The sequence below is a fragment of the Mustelus asterias genome, chromosome 9 (assembly GCF_964213995.1).
Source record: "Mustelus asterias chromosome 9, sMusAst1.hap1.1, whole genome shotgun sequence".
NCBI classification, from domain to species: domain Eukaryota; kingdom Metazoa; phylum Chordata; class Chondrichthyes; order Carcharhiniformes; family Triakidae; genus Mustelus; species Mustelus asterias.
In genome coordinates this window covers 127,771,313-127,791,895 of record NC_135809.1, presented here as the reverse complement: position 1 = coordinate 127,791,895, position 20,583 = coordinate 127,771,313, and the positions used below count along the sequence as shown (strand labels likewise).

General features: G+C 45.8%; 1 protein-coding gene across 1 annotated transcript in view; it reads right to left on the bottom strand.

Moving 5' to 3' along the window:
- Positions 1 to 396: 396 nt before the first annotated feature.
- Positions 397 to 20,583, bottom strand: part of LOC144499289 (uncharacterized) — a 324,178-nt gene continuing 303,991 nt past the window's right edge. Inside the window, exons 15-16 of the mRNA XM_078221404.1 lie at positions 12,497 to 12,575; positions 397 to 450 (exon numbers count right to left, since the gene is read on the bottom strand). Coding sequence (XP_078077530.1) covers positions 12,525 to 12,575 — 51 coding nt within the window. The 3' untranslated portion in view covers positions 397 to 450; positions 12,497 to 12,524. The remainder of the gene's footprint in view (positions 451 to 12,496; positions 12,576 to 20,583) is intronic.

Below are 20,583 nucleotides of genomic sequence, written 5' to 3'. Positions count from 1 at the left end.
CAACATCACGACAGCCTCAGTGTAGAGAGCATACTAAGCACCTCATTGTCAAGTAGATGATCATAGTTACGAGTCCGTCCCAGTAAGAAAAATGGTTTATTGCAGTCTTCTTCCACTATTGCCGTTAATTCTAATGAAAACCAACTCTAATTAGCCTCCTGTACTCCTCTAATCACCTTAATTTTATTCTATCTAAAAAAGATTAACTTGTTTGGAGTAAAAACACATCATGCTTCAGCATAGAATACAACACCTGTACTGTTTGGAACAAAAATAGCTGAAGTGATTGATAAAGGGAGTCATTTCAAATGCAAAACTGTGCTACTGTCTTAAGTGCAGCACTTCTGCAGTAGACAACTTTGCATTTTCATGATGAATAGTCGCAGTCTCTAAATTTCCTCATCTTGTTCTGATTTTTGCGATCAATCTTGAAGAATTGTAGGTTTTCACCTGCAAAATAGAGAAGGTATGGAATTTAAATGCTGCTATTTTGGAATGGGCACCACCCCCAGAAGAGAAGTCTTGGAACATAGTTTTCAGACTGCAATGAAGACAAGCTGTATAAAACTCCACTCTGACGAAGGGTCATCGAGACTCAAAACATCGGCTCTATTCTCTCTCCACAGATACTGTCAGACCTGCTGAGATTTTCCAGCATTTTCTGTTTTTGTTACAGATTCCAGCATCCGCAATATTTTGCTCTTATCTTATCTATACATTTGGAATATTGCGTGCGGTTCTGGTAGCCACACTACCAGAAGGATGTGGATGCTTTGGAGAGGGTGCCAAGCAGGTTTATCAGGATGTTGTCTGGTCTGGAGTGTTTTAGGTATGAAGAGAGGTTGAATAAACTGGGATTGTTTTCATTAGAAAGACAGAGGCTGAGGGGCAACCTAATAGAGGTCTACAAAATTATGAGAGGTATAGATAGGGTGGATAGTCAGAAGTTTTTTCCCCAGGGTGGAAAGGTCAACTATAAAAGGGCACAGGTTCAAGCTGAGAGGGGGAAAGTTTAGGGGAGATGTGTGGGGAAAGCGTTTCACGCAGAGAGTGGTGGGAGCCTGGAACGCTCTGCCAGTGAAGGTGATAGAAGCAGGCACATTAACAACGTTCAAGGGATATCTTGATAGACACGTGAATGGGAGGCGAAAAAGGGATAGTAACAGCGAATGGGCAATACGTAGTGAGTCTAAATAAGGATTAGGAGTTGGCACAGCCTTGATGGCCTGAAGGGCCTGTTCCTGTGCTGTATTGTTCGTTCATAACCGAGCCAACATTGCAACAAAAAAAGAGATTGTATTTACATAATGCCGTTAAAGTAGTGAAGCATCTTAAGATCTTAAGCATCTTCAGATGCTTCACTGGAGTGTTAACAAACAACACTTGACACTGAGCCATATAAGAGGATACTAAGACACCTAAATAAGAGCTTGGATGAAAGGGGTGAGTTTTAAGGAGTGTTTTAGTGGAGAGAATTTGGAGGAGAAATTAGGGAGGTTTAGCATGTAGTCGGGCCTAGAGACAGCTGCAGACATGACTGCCAATGTTGGAACAATTCAAATCATTCATGCATCAGGAGAACAGAATTACAGGTGCATGGAGATCTTAAAGGCTTGCAGGGCTAGAGGATGAGGCGCTAAAGATAGGATTGGATAACACCATTGGGAGATTTTAAAACAAGAATGAGAATTTTGAAATTGTGGCCTTGCCTGACCGAGGGTCGTAGCTCAGTGAGCAGAGTGGAAGGTTACAAAATGCAACGTGAAAAGACTTCAAAATGCAACTGTCTGTGTATGAATTCTCTTTGATATAAATGTCTCACAGCTCTTCCATCTCTTTTATTCCTCTACAACAGATGGCACGGTGGCACAGTGGTTAGCACTGCTGCCTCACAGCTCCAGGGACCCAGGTTCAATTCCTGGCTCGGGTGACTGTCTGTGTGGAATTTGCACGTTCTTCCCCGTGTCTGCGTGGGTTTCTTCCAGGTGCTCCGGTTTCCTCCCACACTCCAAAGGTATGCGGGTTAGGTGGATTGACCATGCTAAATTGCCTCTTAGTGTCCAAGGATGCATAAATCAGAGGGATTAGTGGGGTAAATATGTGGGGTTGAGGGGATAGAGCCTGGGTGGGATTGTTGTCAGTGCAGACTCGATGGGCCGAATGGCCTCTTTCTGCACTGTAAGGATTCTATGAACAGAAAAAAGTCCCTCAAAAACTGTTTTTGTGTCCCTTCAGGCTGTGGATCTTTTGGTAGAAGAATGTAAACCAAGCCAGCTTTCAATTTTTCTCCACAGCAGAGGGCATTTTTCAAACTAAGCTCAACATGATGTATTGTTTTAATGTTCAACTCTCTCTGTAAGGTGCTGAGCAGAGTTGGAGCACAACTCCACAGGCACCAGTTACCATCCACAACACCATGTGAGAGTAATTCCAAACATGAGCGGGCGATTTACCCCTGCTTAGAGATCCATTCTTCAAGCTGTGTGCACGGAATTTACAGCCAGAGCCACTGAACGAAAATGATTAATGGAACCGTGCCTCTTTTAGTCTCAGTCCTTCAGTGAATACTACAAAAGATAAATGTGGTACCCCTTATTCCTCAGGCTGAGCTCGGTTAACTTAGCGGTGTCTAGGCACTGAGTCTCATGGCCAAATTTTACCCTCTGTAGCGTTAGATGGGAATCCATCCCGGAAGGGCTGGAATCGCCGACCTGCCCCCGCCTTTGAGAGACGTCCAATAATACGGCAATTAGTCAATTAAAAGGCCACCGTGCGGACTTTTGGCCAACAGGTTTTCTTCAAGGTGTGCTGTTCGCCCAATGGGCCATGGAAGACAGAATGTCCAGGCACCAACACAGCACAGTTACACATGCCCCTGTGAAGACTAAGATGCAGCAAGCCTTTGGCAATGGGTGGAAAGCTGTTGGAGAGCCAGATGTTGAGTTCCAGCTGGATGATGAGCCTCTGGAAGTTACCAACTGCTGGACATTCAGTGCAAGATACATAGAGCTTTGGCGGAAATACCAGTGAGATTGCGCATTCTGGCACAGAACTTTTAAGAGTCCATCCAGGCCATGAGTATCCACTCAACGCAACACACTGCTTGCTCATTGACAGACTGGCATCTGGCCTGAGGGCCAAACCCCGCAAATTACAGAGCCAGAGCAATGGGAGGATGAGGCCTGGAGTCACATTCAGCTCCGGAACCTGCTCAGGAAAGCAGCGAGGGCCAATTGGAGCTCTTGGTCGAGGGTGAACAGAGCTGACGCCATCCAGGGACCACCTCCCAGGGTGCTGTTAATGGGGACATCGTCTCCTCTGCCCCTTTGCCATTGGTACAGAGTGCCATGCCAATAGAAGAGCCTGTTGACATTGTGCAAGACACCCTCACCACACCAAGGTGGCCACAGCTTTGGACGATCAAAGGACGGCTGCCAACATCATGGCAGACAAGGGGGTATAAGGGCCAGTCAACCTTTTTCCACCAGGGCTGACAGTGAGTGAGGTGCATCATGCCATAGCCCCCAGAAAGGAATGGAAAACCCCAACACTAGTCCCATTAGTCACATGGATGAGGTTGGGACAACAATATTCTGTGTACATAAATGATGTGTTGTTTGAACCTCCTCGAGAAAGGTATTAGTTTACTTGCTGTGTGTAGTCATGGATGGAGATGGATTCCATGGGTGATTTTATTTGAATGTAACATGGTTTGGATATTTGTGATTTTAAGAGATGAGGAATTGGTTTTCTGGTGGTGACGCAGGAAGAAGAAGGAAACAGGGCACAAGATGTTTTGATGGTTTTTCCAGCATTTTCTGCTTATGTTTTGATGGACTGAGTTACTGGAACCTCTGGAGGAGGGTTCACACACTGGCAGGGCCTTGCACATCTGGCTGTGCTAGTTCCCCCTCTGATTCCTCTATCTCCTCATCAGAGATCTCCCTTGGCACTTTCTCCACTAAGTGCACCAGGAGCACAGCTAAGAGCCACCACTTGAAGATGTGTACTGGAGAGCTCCTTCAAATCTGGCAAGACATTGGAACCTCAATGATGGCCTTTGTTATGCTGTGACCTCCCCCACTGTAGCAGCATTCAGGATCTGTCCTGGGATGATGAACTAGTGTCAATGGTCACTTCTTCAATGGGTACCCTTTCTCACCCAGCAGCCATCCTTGCAAAAACATCAGGTCCCTAGCACCTAAGGGTTTCTGAGGGCATCGGCTGCTCATCAGGTACTTTGCTACAGACCAACTGCTGTTGGTCACAGACTAAAGTAAAGTTAAAGTTTACTTATTAGTCACAAGTAGGCTTACATTAACACTGCAGCGAAGTTACTATGAAAATCCCCTAGTCACCACACTCCAGTGCCTGTTCGGGTACACTGAGGCAGAATTCAGCATAGCCAATGCACCTAACCAGCACGTCTTTCGGACTGTGGGAGGAAACCGGAGCACCCGAAGGAAACCCACGCAGACACGGGGAGAACGTGCAGACTCCGCACAGACAGTGACCCAAGCCGAGAATTGAACCTGAGTCCCTGGCGCTGTGAGGCAGCAGTGCTAACCACTGTGCCACCGTGCCGCTCATCTGCACATTGATTGAATGGTGGTCCGTCCTGTTAATAAAGACCCTTTGCAGGCCAACTGGTGCCTTGATGGTGACGTGGGTGTAGTCAGTTACACCTTGCACCATTGGAACAGCAGCCATGGTGGCAAGGACTCTTGGCCCTTCCTGTCTGATTATTGCGGTAGGTGGTGAAGGCAATAAATTGCCCTACATACCTAAACATGGCATCTGTAAACTTTTTATTACAGTGATGTGCTGCAGGCTGGATAATGCCATTCAGGTCTCCAGAGTGATCTGAAATGAGCCTGAGGCAAAAGATTTCAAAGCCATTGTGTTGAATGTGGACAACATGAATGTTGCAAATCATAGCAACCCAACAAGCAACATTTCAAATCCTCTACTAAAATAGCAAAGTAATACATAATTTATCAGGGAATTCAAAATATCCTGCTTCAGATATGTGACACATAGGTTATCAATAGAATCTCAACCTGGGCATAAGCAAAATGCTGCAGATTCTGGAGATCTGAAATAAAAACAAAAACAAAATACTGGCAAAACTCAACAGGTCAGGCAGCGTCTGAATTTACACATTCTCCCCGTGTCTGCGTGGGTTTCCTCCGGGTGCTCTGGTTTCCTCCCACAGTCCAAAGATGTGCAGGCTAGGTTGATTGGCCATGCTAAATTGACCCTAGTGTCAGGAGGATTATCAGGGTAAATGTGTGCGGTTATAGGAGTTGGGCCTGGGTGGGATTGTGGTCGGTACAGTACCGATGGGCTGAATGGCCTCCTTCTGTACTGTAGGGATTCTATGATTCTATCTGTGAAGAGAAGAAGAGTTAACATTTCAGTGTTAACATTTCAAGTGATCTTTTATCAAAGGTAAAGTCACTTTAGTCCTAGATTGCCATAGGCTGCTCTCCCCTTTGAGAGGGAGAGTTGACTGGTGGTGATTTAACCTGAGGATCACCACACCTCAGACGAGGGGCAAGGTTGAGAAGGCGGGGCCTTCAAGTATAACCTCAGCCGGTACGGGAATTGAACCCACACTGTTGGTGTCACTCTGCGTCACGAACCAACCGTCTAGTCAACTGAGCTAACCGACTCCCCGAAGGTAAAGTTGCCATAGTCCCAGATGACCATCGGCTGTTCTCTCTTTTAAGGGAGAGAGTTGACTTCAGGTTAAGTCTCCATCCTTTCACCAGAATGGTCAATATTGCTTCACCATCAGGTCACACACAGAAGTCAGCGTTGCTCTGGGAACGCAAAGTCTCCTCAGGCACTGTCTCTCTCTGTCATCTGTCGGAGAGTCATGCTGACCCTGTACACGGCAGGGTAAGGCCTCTGTCCCTGCAGCTAGCCTTCAGCAGTCTCATACTCCTCAACAGATGGGGCTCTTTCATGCACTTTCTGTGGCGCCGCGCCCTGTTCCTCTGGCCTCCTCCCTCTCCTTCTCATCCTCATTGGAAAAAGTATCTCCAACAGAAAGTAACAAATCCATATTGCAAAGATTATCAATGCTGCAGTGACAGTAAATTACAAAGTCTACCAGTTTGCAGACAATGTAATGCATGATCAGCTATGGTCACAATGAATGGTGGAGCAGGCTTGAAGGGCCGAATGGCCTCCTCCTACTCCTATTTTCTATGGTTCTATGTTTAAGATTCCTGATAATGTCCAAGGACTGGTGAAACATCTATCAGCTGTCTTCCCTGCTGAAGTCAGGGACTAGTCCAACTCCATAATAAAAACAAAATACTGCTGATGCTGGAATCTGAAACAGAAACAGAAAATGCTGGAAAATCTCAGCAGGTCTGACAGCATCTGTAGAGAAAGAATAGAGCCAATGTTCCGAGTCCGGGTGGTCCAACTCGAGCCTTGATATCCGCCCTTACGGCCAACTAGGAAATGAAAATGAGGTTCCCACCTGGTATGATGCACCTGCTGGAACCAGGCTCACACGTCGAATGCTAATGAGCTGAAATGGCCCGATAATTGCTTACTTCAAAACACCAGGCAAGGCCCACAATTTTGAAGCCTGCCCTCCAACCTATTATTTCATGATGGGATTGGGGTCACAACCTGATGTCACAGTGGAATAAAAACAGTTGTATTTGCACAAGTAGAATTTAGCCTCAGGTCAAGGTCAGTTCCACATTGTGTAGTGTTGTCACCTAGTGGGACATTAGAGGAATGTTTTGAAACTATTTTAACACTGGTAAATTGGGTTTAAAAATTAGATCCAGATGTCGGACGGCACAGTGGTTAGCACTGCTGCTTCACAGCGCCAGTGACTGGGGTTCAATTCCAGACTCGGGTGACTGTCTGTGTGGACTTCGCACGTTCTCACCATGTCTTTGCAGGGTAAATGAGGATTTCGAGAATACTGCCTGGGTGGGATTGTGGTTGGTACAGACTCGTTGGGCTGAATGGTATCCTTCTGTACTGTGAGGTTTCTATGACACTTTGTTTATTATTTAGGTGATAAAATGAATAAGATTATTCCAAGGGTTACACTGACAGCACCACCAAGACTATGGGCGGGACTTTACGGCCTCGCTCGTCCCAAAACAGTAAAATCCCGCCCAAGGTCAACGGACCTTCCCGTGTTCCGTCCCTCACCCCTTGTTCACTCCGTGGGTGGGGCAGTAAAATTCTGGCTAATGTGTGCGTTTATATAAAAACTGTATAGTGACACAGATGCGGAAACATTTTACTGTCTATGAGCCTGTCCTCATCAGAAAGTGGGTTCCCTTCGCGTGTTCTCCCACAGTCCAAAGATGTCGCATAGCAACAATGGATTTCTCTGCTCTCTGACAGCTTCACTGGCTTATCCCCATTTCTCTTGGTGCAACTGTGGTCATTGCTGCTAAACTCCATCCGTTATCTCCTCTTGTGCAAGTCAGCCCATCTCTTCACTCAATTGTCTCCCTTTCCTTGCCACCTTTTGTGAGAGAATGTGGCACTCCTACACTTACACTTCTTGGGACACTAAGGGGCAATTTATTGTGGCCAATCCACGAGTGTAAGTTACGGGTATTAGCAGGGTAAAGATGTGAGGTTACGGGGCAAGGGCAGGAGGGGTGGGCCTGGATAAGGTGCTCTGTCGGAGAATCGGTGCAGACCCAATGGGCCGAGTGGCCTGCTTCTGCACAGTAGGGGTTCTACGATCAGGTCCAGCTCCTGTTGGTTGACTACAGTGCACGTAATCAGTAAAGCCTTAGATGTACAAAGTCAGGCTACAACTCATGCATTTGAATTCCATTTTCTGATCTTTGTAACAAGGATGAAAAATAATTGGCGGCCGCCCTCTCTCACAAATGGTGGTGAGGAAAGAGAGAAAATGGAGTGAAGAGATGGGCTGACTTGCACCAGACGAGATAACAGATGGAGTTTAGCAGCAATTACCACAGTTGTAGCAAGAGAAATGCGGGTAGGCCAGTGGAACTGTCAGAGAGCAGAGAAATCCATTGTTGCCATGGCAATATGGATACGGAACACAATAGAGCCTGTATATCCAGCCTTCTTAACACAATTATAGAGTTTCAAGTGTCCAAATGGTTGATAATAGCTGGTGCTATTTAGCACCTTTTAAATAATAAGGTTGAGTTATTGTGATGTCGTCTCAAGGATGAATGTCCATCACCAGCCAAACTGGTGAATGGAATATTTCTGAATTTCTATGATATGTTGTTATTCTCAGAAAGCTGTTAATTAGTTTCTGATTACATTATCATAGATAGACCCTTCACAGAGATTATGTTCATGAATATCACCTTGTTTTTGTATGTCTTGAGTCTACTTGTGAGGAATCCTATTTAATTTTGGCAGAGTTAACTTTACCCAGGTCTGACTTGGCTGGCTTTTCGAACAGAATTTTCACATTTCCCACCAGCTGGAAATAAAAGGTGTTTTTTTAAATTGTTTTAAAAGTTTATTTACTGGTCACAAGTAAAGCTTACATTAACAGTGCAAGGAAGTTACTGTGAAATTCCCCTACACTCCAACGCCCGTTCGGGTCAATGCACCTAACCAGCACATCTTTCAGACTGTGGGAAGAAACCGGAGCACCCGGAGGAAACCCACGCAGACACGGGGAGAACGTGCAAACTCCACACAGATAGTGACCAAGGCGGGAATCGAACCCAGGTCCCTGGCATTGTGAGGCAGCAGTGTTAACCATCGTGCCGCCCATGTTTCATGGGATGTGGGCATGCTGGTGAGGCCAGCATTTATTGCCCATCCCGAGTTGCCCTTGAAAAGGTGCTGGTGAGTTGTCTTCTTGAACTGCTGAAGGCCATTGGTATAGGTACATCCACAGTGCTGTTGGGGAGGGAGTTCCAGGATTTTGACTCAGCGACAATTAAGGGACAGTGATATATTTCCAAGTCAGGATGGTGAGTGACTTAGAGGGGAACTTCTAGGTGGTGGAATTCTCATGCATCTGCTACCCTTGTCCTTCTAGATAGTAGCAATTGTGGGTTTGGTAGGTGTTGTCTGAGAAGCCTTGGTGAGTTCATGCAGTGCATCTTGTAGATGGTACACACTGCTGCCACAGTGCATCAGTGATGGAGGGAGCAAATGTTTGTGGATGGGATGCCAATCATGCAGGTTGCTCTGTTATGGATGGTGTTGAGCTTCTTGAGTGTTGTTGGAGCTGCACTCATCCAGGCAAGTGGAGAGTATTCCATCACACTCTGACTTGCACCTTGCAGATGATGGGCAGGCTTCGAGGAGTCAGGAGGTGGTAACACAAAGGAAATGGTAGGCAATGATGCAACTGCCCTGTTGCTGATGTCATTGTGGCCTAGGCAATGTTTCCCTGGTGTATCACTGGGTGTCAATGCAGCCCCCTGGACAGGCAGTTTAAATGCCAGCCAGTGTCCCATTCTGGAGTTGAAGATTTCTTTCTCTCAGACAGTCATGAATTTTGGAACTCTCTCCCATAGATAGTGGTATAGCAAGGTCATTGAATATTTTTAAAGCTGTGTTAGATAGATTCTTAATTGATAAAAGAATGAAATATATGGAATTAAGAATCTACTGATGACCATGAAATCATCGTCGATTGTCGGAAAAACCCATCTGGTTCTCGAATGTCCTTTCGGGAAGGAAATCTGCCATCCTTACCTGGTCTGGCCTACAGCAACGTGGATCACTCTCAATTGCCCTCTATGCCAACCATTGTGCCGAGTAAGCCACTCAGTTCAAGGGCAACTAGAGATGGGCAATAAATGTTGGCCAGCCAGCGACGTCCATGTCCCACGAATGAATAATGAAAGAAGTGATGGGTAACCTAGGCTGGTGAGTGGACTGCATTAGTGGCCCTCCTTCATCTCAGTGGGCCACAAGATCGAAATCAGGCTCGTTCTCTAACCATGACCCCATGAATAAGATTAAACAGATTTAATACGTTTTGAATATTTCATAACGAGTTATGGAAAATGCTTAATCATTTATATATTAATAGAACTTTCATCAACATCGAATGGTAAAAACAAAAGAAATATTTATACTTTGGACACAGAGCGCGGCTCTCACAGTCAATGTTGTGAGCAATCAGCACACACCTCACTTCACTTGCCCTTGCTTGACGTGCGAATCACTTCATTCACACCAATAGGGAGGAAACTACCTGGACGAAAATCAGCGGAATGTGATCACCTTGCACATGGGCGACCATCAACAAAACATCTTGTAGGCCGTAGTCAGAACCCAATGTCTATTCAGACCTAGCACTGCTGTTAGTTGGTAATTTTTGGGAATGTTTTTAGTATTTCTAGGATTTTGAGCTGCGAACTCATCGAGCTTTTAGTTTTTTAAGCAGAAATCACAATCAGCATTGAACATTTGTGAGATTATTGCTCCGACCTAAAAGTATTACATTTGATGCTCTCTATCAGACTATGGTCTTTCTGTGACCTTACAGAACAATCGGTTTCTCTCTCTTTTGGCAAACTTGAATAATTGCAGAGAAAAAATGTTATTGGATTGTTTGATGGACAGTTTGCCAAAGCTGTGACACGCTGATCTCAATGATGTCTGACAATCTGAGGGTTGTTCCTGATTTAAAATTGAGCAGTGCAATTTGTTTTTATAGTGCCTGCCCAGTCAGGGGCGCGATTTTCCCAGGAAAAAAACTAAGTGCCCAATGGGTGGGAAAATGGGAGATTTCCCCGCCTGTTTTTTGGGCGTACTTAGTGGAATGAACTTCCAGCAAACTGTGCTTCACAGAGTCCACCGGGGGATTCGTGCTGGGAAGGGGAGATTGGGGTCTAAACCTGCCCTGGAGGCTGGCATCAGCGTACAGAGCGGGCCACTGCGCATGCGGCCATCTCTCAGTAGGGAGATTGGCATATGCACACTACCCCCCACCATCACCGGCATCACGATTGTTGGCCTCCTGATGTAATCCCCAACCCTCACCACCCCATCCCACCACCGAACCCCAGCTTCCCCGAAACACCCCTCCCCCCGATCGCCGGTCTCCGCGACCCACACCCTCCGGTCATCTCCGACCCCTCCCCCATGGCCAGCCCTGACCCCCCCACCCCCCCCCATGCCTGCTCTGACCCCCACCTCCCCATGGCCAGCCCCGATCACCCCCTCCCTCTCCCAACAATCCCTAATGCAGAGTGCGCAGCCCCCCACCCCCCACCGCACCACCACCAATCGGTCCTGCCCCTCAGGTCCTGCCCCCTTGGCACTGCCTGGTATTCGGTGCCCTATCCCTGTAACCCCACGTATTTACCTTGCTATTCCCCCTGACACTAAGGGGCAATTTAACCTCACAGCCATAGAATCATAGAATCCCTACAGTGCAGAAGAGGCCTTTTAGCCCATCAAGTCTGCACCAACTCCCTGACAGAGCATTTTACCCAGGGCCTCTCCCTGGTCCTATCCCTGCAGCCCCATACATTTACCGTGGCCAATCCACCTGACCCGCACATCTTTGGAGTGTGAGAGGAAACCGGAGCACACAGAGGAAACCCATGCAGACTTGGGGAGAATGTACAAACTCCACACAGACAGTGACCCAAGGCCAGAATTGTCCTGGTTCATGATGTGACTCGGTAGACCCACGATCAATAGGCACATGGACAGGGGAATATTCTTGAGCTTTTTTTTGATGACCCCTGGCGAGAGTGAGGAAATATGTACTCAACTTGGGTGACTGTCTGAGTGGAGTTTGCATGTTTTCCCCGTGTCTATGAGGCAGCAGTCTTAGCCATTGTGCCACTGTGCCGCCCACTAGTGTCTGCGGGTGTCCCACAAAGTTGATTTCTGAGCACATATCCCCGGACTCTTAGGATCATCAAAAGAGACCCGGGAATATTTGCCTGTCCACATGCCTATAGATCCTGGGTCCATTGTCTCATGTCATGAACGTATTGACCCTGCATCTACTGCGTCACATCATGAACCTATTGCTCTTGGGTCTACTAAGTCACGTCATGAACAACGGGTGTTACTGTTACCTGCAACTGTGCCTGTCTTTCAAATCGCTGCATTGCCTGACCCTGCTTGGTAACCTACTCACTGCAACGTCACCATATGTTTCAACCACACAACATTCTCAGAAAGGATGCAGCAATCACAAGCCCCAAGTGGGCTAATGTCAGCATCATTACTCAACTGGACACAAAGCAGTAGCTGATCATGAAAGGTCGCGACCTTTCATTTGACAGCTATAACTACCTTAGTTGCTTTGTAAGACAGACGCTATAAATGAAATCCTCAAATGATGGAGCAGTGAAATTTTAGTGACGTGTATACTCGCGAAGCCAGATTATGTAGGAGCAGATACTTTTTATTCCCAGTGTTATTTTCCATTCCTCAGCAGTCAGCAATGTGAGGAAGCTATCCTTCAATGTCCGTACGGCTTTCCGAGATATTTGTTTTCTGCATGAAATGTGACAAATTATACCTGCAGAGATGAACTTGCTTCAGTATTCCTACTTGGGGGGAGGATTGTCACCTTGATTTGTAGAACAATTCTTGCCAACCTGTAGATATATAAATAATGAATAATATATCCTCCAAAACATTGAGCAAACAAAAGTACTGCTTTTTTTTTGCAAACATTGTGCATGGCATTGCAAGATAACATCAGTCCCTGTGTGAGATGTACATCAGAGGAGAACTGTATCACTCTATGATAAGAATCTCCCAAATTTAAGCAAGAGTAGACCATTTGGTCCCTTCAGCTTGCTCTGCCATTCAACAAGGTCATTGCCTGATCTTCTACCTCAACTCTATATTGATGTCAAATTAAAATTGCATCATTTTGCTCTGCTCTTAAATACCAGAACGGTGAGCCCACACTTGGAATACTGGGTACAGTTCTGGTCACCCTCATATAGAAAGGATATTATTAAACTAGAAAGAGTGCAGAAAAGATTTACTAGGATGTTACCGGGACTTGGTGGTTTGAGTTATAAGGAGAGGCTGGATAGACTGGGACTCTTTTCCCTGGAGTGTAGGGGGCTTAGGGGTGATCTTATAGAGGTCTATAAAATAATGAGGGACACAGATCAGTTAGATAGTCAACCTCTTTTCTCAAAGGTAGGGAAGTCTAAAACTAGAGGGCATAGGTTTAAGGTGAGAGGGGAAAGATACAAAAGGGTCCAGAGGGACAATTTTTTCACACAGAGGGTGGTGAGTGTCTGGAACGAACTGCCAGAGGTAGTAGTAAAGGTGGGTACAATTTTTTCTTTTAAAAAGCATTTAGGCTGTTACATGGGTAGGATGGGCATAGAGGTACAGTGGTGCAGTGGTTAGAACTGCTGCCTCACAGCACCAGGGAGCTGTGTCCAATTCCCGAGTTGAGTCACTGTCTGTGTGGAGTCTTCACGTTCTCCCCGTGTCTGCGTGGGTTTCCTCCCGCGTGCCGTTTAGGTGCATTGGCCATGCTAAATTCTCCCTCGGTGGACCTGAACAGATGCCAGAGTGTGGCGACTAGGGGATTTTCACAGAGTTAATGTAAGTTTACTGTGATTAATAAATTAACTTAACTTTACTTAGAGGGATATGGGCCAAACGCGGGCAATTGGGACTAGCCTAGTGGTTAAAAAAAAAGGCGGCATGGATAAATTGGGCCGAAGGGCCTGTTTCCATGCTGTAAATCTCGATGACGCAATGGCCAGTTTCTCTTTTATTTTGTAAATAACTATAATATCCAAATTACTCCGTTTACATCCTCGGGAACTAGTTATTAAAATACAAACCAGGCACCCTCAAGATCATCAGCTGACCACCACTCATTGATGCAGTAAGTCCAGAACCTCTTGAGTATTCAGACTGCTACACAGTTTTGTCATTTTTGAGGAAGGTTGCAGGTGTCATCTTCAAATTGATATCAGGTCCTCACAGATTGCGTGTCTGCATTAAGCGTCCAATTGAAGTAATGTATTTCACACCCACGACTCCAGGAATTCCATGGAGAATCTGAACAAGCCGTGCCAAACTTTCTCAGAACACCATCACCTGACTATATCAGCTACAGTTTTCCAATATTGCGCTTCTGACTTGCACACGTGTTTAATCGTTCCCCATGAGAGAAATCCTCTGGTCCTGCCCACCGCAGGAATCGTCGCGGGCGGGACGGAGAATTCAACGAAGAAGCAAAAGGTCGGTTGACCTTGGGTGGGCATTTCCATTCCTGGGCAGGGGAGACCATCCTGTGGTCAGAATTTTACCGCCCCTCCAATCCCGGAATTGGGGCGGGTGGGGCTCGCAGAACGGAATTCTCCGTTGGCCTTGGGCAGGATTTTACGAGCCTCGCCCGAGCGAGGCATTAAATTACTGGCTAATATCTCTAATCTTTCAAGGTAGCATTTCTGTGGAGATAGGTGAGAGGAAGGTAGTCTTTTGTTTTGGTTATCTGTGCGTTTTCTCTCAGACGCTTCCGCAACTGAAACAGCTGGGAAGGAGATGGAGAAGCGTGTTCCAGGATTTTAACCCAGCGACAGTGAAAAAACGGTGATATAATTCCAAGTCAGGATGCTGAGGGACTCAGAGGGGAGCTTGCTGGTGGTGGTGGTTATGTTGCCATGTATCTTCTGCCTTTATCTTTCTACGTGGTAAAGTTCATGGGTTTGGAAGGTTCTGTCAAAACGGGTTTGTTTTGACCCATCCTTAGTTGGAATGCTGACTGGAATTGAAGTGTCTAAGATATGGTAGGTTAGGTATGCAATGAGACCAGCCTCAAACTGGAGTTGTGAATCAGGTCTTTTACAGATGCACCATAGAAAGCATTATTTCTGGTTTTATCACAGCTTGGTATGGCTCCTGCTCTGCCCAAGACCGCAAGAAACTACAAAGAGTCATGAATGTAGCCCAATCCATCATGCAAACCAGCCTCCCATCCATTGACTCTGTCAACACTTCCCGCTGCCTCGGCAAAGCAGCCAGCATAATCAAAGGCCCCATGCACCCCGAACATTCCCTCTCCACCTTCTTCCATCGGGAAAAAGATACAGAAGTCTGAGGCCACGTACCAACCGACTCAAGATCAGCTTCTTCCCTGCTGTCAGACTGTTGAAAAGACTTATCTTGCATTAAGTTGATCTTTCTCTACACCCTAGCTATGACTGTAACACTACATTCTGCACCCTCTCCTTTCCTTCTCTATGAACGGTATGTTTTGTCTGTATAGCGCGCAAGAAACAATACTTTTCACTGTTTGTTAATACATGTGACAATAATAAGTCAAATCAAAATCAAATCAAATCGGTCTAACCTTGTCGGCAAGCTGAAATTCTACCACAAAAAGTCTGGTTAGGCGTTTTGAACCTGAGCTGCTTGCATCATTTTGGCTCGGTATTGTAGCTACAGATTGTTTACTGATCACATTTGTATTCGTGTTGGCATCCTGAATGTGAGTTCATGAAACTGTTCTTTTTGTTGAAAAATAAGTTTGTTGAAGAAAAAGGAGTTTAGTATTTGAGTAACTTACAATCTGAAAAGCCCAGTTTTACTCTGAAGCTTGGGAGGAAGTTTCCTCTGGTCACACTGCGTGGCCGACATTGTAACCAAGGGATTATCTCCGAACACAGGATTCAACAATGGAATTATTTCCTTATTTTGTTTGAACTGATGACCACGGAAGTGAAAACTGTACACAATATCACGAGACACAGTGACCTGATAAGATTCCGCCCTCCCAAGAATGATAGTCAGATTTATGGGGGCGACGGTGGTGTATTGGCAATGTCACTGGGCTAGTAATCTAGACACCGTGGCCAGAATGTGACCACCATTCACGCCGGCGGGATTTTCCCATCCCGCTGCAGTGAATGGGAGATTTGGCTGGCCGCTGGATTCTTCGACCTCACTGCAACGGGAGCCCTCTGAGGAAGGCAATCTGTTTGTCCTACATGTGACTCCAGACATACAGCGAGGTGGCTGATTCTTAACTTCCCTCAGTTCAAGAACAATCCAAGATGGGCAACAAATGCTGATCTTGCCCGTGATACAGACATCCCCTGTAAGAATAAAGAGAAAAGAAAAGCTCCATTGTACTCATCAAATGAGCTCCAGCTATCTGTGCTCAGAGTGCTAATCAGCGTGCTAAAGGCAGATGTGACAAAGGTCAGGATCTTACTTAAATGTCTCATCTACCTAATTTGTTGTCTTTCCTCTGCCTGTTTTGTAGGTTAGCGCAGGCATGGACCTGAAGTCATTTAATTAATAGCTGGGTGAAGAGTTTATTTTTCCTGAATTGATGAGTTAAGATGGCTTTTGTTTTAACTGTATCCATTTCATCTCTAAATAGAACGGCTGTATCTTGTATATAGATTACTGACCAGAGTGATTAGTAACTAGGATGCATATGATTCTGACAGTGGTCCTCACATATCTATGTACAGTATATTCAGGAGACCACAATCGGTTTCTAAGACATTGATTAAAGCTCAGTGGAAGAATCTTTGCCTTTTAGTCAGACGGTGTTGGATTCGGACCTTAGAACTGAGCATATAAATTAAACTGACATTACCACTGCGATACCGAGGAAGTGCTGCAGTGCTGAGGATGCTGACGCTCAAACAGAATGATAAATTGCGATCCTGTTTACCTCCTCACGTGGAGATGGAGGTGGAATATTTCATGGCACTATTTGAAGAGCAGTCGAGGGGTTTCCTTGGTGACCATGGCCAACATTTGTCTCTCAATCAACCCCACCAATCTCTGGTCATTTAATTAAAAACTGCCAGTGGGGCCTTGCAATGCACATCATTAGCTGCCATGTTTTCTAACATTACACAGGTGAGGCAATGGTGTAGCGATGTTGTTGGACGAGTAATCCAGAGACCCAGGGTGGTGCTCTGGGGACCTGGGTTCGAATCCCACCATAGCAGATGGTGAAACTTGAATTCAATCAAATTCTGGGAATTAAATATCTAAAGATGACCATGAAACCATGGTTGAATGTCGTAAAGACCAATCTGGTTCACTTTAGGGAAGGAAATCTTCTGTCCTTACCCGGCCTAGCCTACATGTCCACAGCAATGTGGTTGACTCTTAACTGCCCTCTCAAATGGCTCAGCAAGCCACTCAGTTCAAGGGCAATTAGGGATGGGTAACAAGTGTTGGCCTTCCCAGCGATGCCCACATCCCATGAACGAATAAAAAAAAAATTCCTGACCGCTGAAATCTTGCTGCCGTTCACGCCAGTGGGATCTTACGGTCCAGCCAATGGTGTACTTCACCGTGGGTTTCCAGGGGTGCGTTCACCAGGAAATCCCATTGATAATGGTGGGACCATAAGATCTCACCATCAATGAGCGCCACGCCACCGCAGAGAGGGAAGAAAATCCTGCCCAGTGACTACAATCTATAAGTAGATGTGAATTACTGTGGAACATCGGATGATGTGGAAGGTGGTATCATTGCAAGCTTTTAGATTCTGACTCTTTACATACTCAACATTTTGGAAATCAGACTTATTTATAGCATTTTTTCTACTGACTCATTCTAGTTCGGAGCAGAGAGTTAGAAGATCAGTATGATATATAAACACAATGATTAGTTCTTTCCAAATTGACCTCTATTATTCGGCAAGGCACTTGGTTCATCCTCTACACTAAAAGTAAGATACAGAATATGATGAGCTGATCGTAACTATTAAGCTGGCGTTCAATCAAACTTCAGGAAATGCATATCCTTTTAATAATCCCTTCCAAATTGTACTCTGCTCAGGATGTGCTCATTTATATGAAACCAGCCACTGGAAACAAAACAGAACAGATAACAGCATCATCATTGCCTCATTCAAAGTGCAATTATAAAATAGCTCTGCATAGTTGTGTTAATTCTGCTAACAGTGTGGAGACAGACTAAAGTGTTCAGAAAAAAGTAGTCAATCAGTGGCAATACATCACAGAAAAGGGATGATTTTAAAAATGTACTTATTGAACAGGAAGACAGGAAGATGTGTTCCTCCAGGCTCCTCCATGATTCTACACTCCATTGTAGGTACCTGTTACCCCTTCTTTTGGAATGCGCTCCTTCCCAATTCCTGCCCCTTCCCAATCATCCCTATCTCTTTCCACCCCGATTGCCCACAATCTAACAGCTCTACTTCCCTCTCAAGCATCCTACTCCCAATTGTCCTCCTTCCGATCACCCTCCCTCACAATTGCCCTCCCTCTTGATCACCCACCCTCATAATCATCCTCCCTCCTGATCACCGTCCCTCTTAATCACCCTGTCTCCAAATCACTCTCCCTCTTAATCACCCTCCCTCCTGATCACCCTCCCTCTTAATCACCCTGCCTCCAAATCAACCTCCCTCTTAATCACCCTGCCTCCAAATCACTCTCCCTCTTAATCACCCTCCCTCCTGATCAACCTCCTTCCCAATCACCCTCCCTCTTAATCACCCTGCTTTCCAATCACCTCATTCCCAATTGCCCTCCCTTTTGATTGCTCACCTTATCCCCCTTCCTGCCAATCACCCTACTTCCCAATTTCACTCTCTTTATCGCTGTCTCTCAATCACATCCACTCTGATCACTTCCTTCCTGAATGTCCTCCTCCCAATCACACTTCTCCAAATCTCATTTCCTCCGACTCGCCTCAAACCCCCCACACTCTTGGTCAATCCCTTCTCTTCCTCTATAAGCTCTAACTCCAGGTTGCAATGGACCAACATTCCAAGCCTCCGAACTGAATAGCTGCCTATGGATGTCTAGGGGAACTCCAGCTGCCAGATTCAATTAAATGAATTTCCAGTCCCAACATCACACCCACTGCTCCCGGATGTCTGGGTCATTGGATTGCCAGCACATATCTCTTTGTAGTGGGAGTTTGCTCTCAGTGTTCCCAACTCCTTTGATGGTTTACTCAATGCAAAAGATTTGTCTTTTCTAATGATCTTAGCATCAATGTAGAATATGGAAATGTACCTCAAAATCCATGTTACATCCAATGAAAGTACAGTAATATAGGTATTTTTCACATTCTTTTTATTCAAACAGTATTGCTTGAGATAGTGGAATGTGATTCCTGTCGGCAACATGCCCAAAATGCACTGGTGAGTGGAAAAGACTCGGAGGATCTACAGTACTCAGCTGAAATTTCCATTACATAAGTAAAGTGATGGAACGGGTCATCAACAATACCATTAAGTGGCACTTACTCAGCATTAACCTGCTAATGGATGCCACGGTTGGGTTCCGCAGGGGTCACTCAAATCCTGACTGCATTACAGCCTTGGTTCATAGTAACATAGAAGATGAGGTGATTCATTTTGGTAGGACAAATTTAAATGTGGATTACAGGGTCAAAGGTAGGGTTCTGAAGACTGTGGAGGAACAGAGAGATCTTGGGGTCCATATCCACAGATCTCTAAAGGTTGCCACTCAAGTGGATAGAGCTGTGAAGAAGGCCTATAGTGTGTTAGCTTTTATTAACAGGGGGTTGGAGTTTAAGAGCCGTGGGGTTATGCTGCAACTGTACAGGACCTTGGTGAGACCGCATTTGGAATATTGTGTGCAGTTCTGGTCACCTCACTATAAGAAGGATGTGGAAGCGCTGGAAAGAGTGCAGAGGAGATTTACCAGGATGCTGCCTGGTTTGGAGGGTAGGTCTTATGAGGAAAGGTTGAGGGAGCTAGGGCTGTTCTCTCTGGAGCGGAGGAGGCTGAGGGGAGACTTAATAGAGGTTTATAAAATGATGAAGGGGATAGATAGAGTGAACGTTCAAAGACTATTTCCTCGGGTGGATGGAGCTATTACAAGGGGGCATAACTATAGGGTTTGTGGTGGGAGATACAGGAAGGATATCAGAGGTAGGTTCTTTATGCAGAAAGTGGTTGGGGTGTGGAATGGACTGCCTGCAGTGATAGTGGAGTCAGACACTTTAGGAACATTTAAGCGGTTATTGGATAGGCACATGGAGCACACCAGGATGATAGGGGGTGGGATAGCTTGATCTTGGTTTCAGATAAAGCTCGGCACAACATCGTGGGCCGAAGGGCCTGTTCTGTGCTGTACTGTTCTATGTTCTATAGGAGCAGGAGGAGGCCATTTGGCCCTTCGAGCCTGTTCCGCCATTCATCACGATCATGGCTGATCATCCAACTCAATAGCCTAATCCTGCTTTTTTCCCAGAACCTTTGATCCCATTCGTCCCATAAAAGCTTGCAATAATACCACCTTCCACATCATCCGATGTTGCACAGCTATATCTAGCTGCCTCTTGAATACATTCAACTACTTTCTGTGGTAACGAATTCCACAGGCTCACCACTCTTTCAGTGAAGAAATGTCTCCTCACCTTCGTCCTAAATGGTCTACCCTGAATCCTCAGACTGTGACCCCTGGTTCTGGACTCTCCCACCATCTGGAATATCCTCCCTACATCTACCCTGTCTACTCCTGTTAGAATTATATAAGTCTTTGAGATCCCTCCTCATTCATCTGAACTCCAGCAAAAACAATCCTAACCTAGTCAATCTCTCCTCATACATCAGTCTCACCATCCCCGGAATCAGCCTGGTAAACCTTCGCT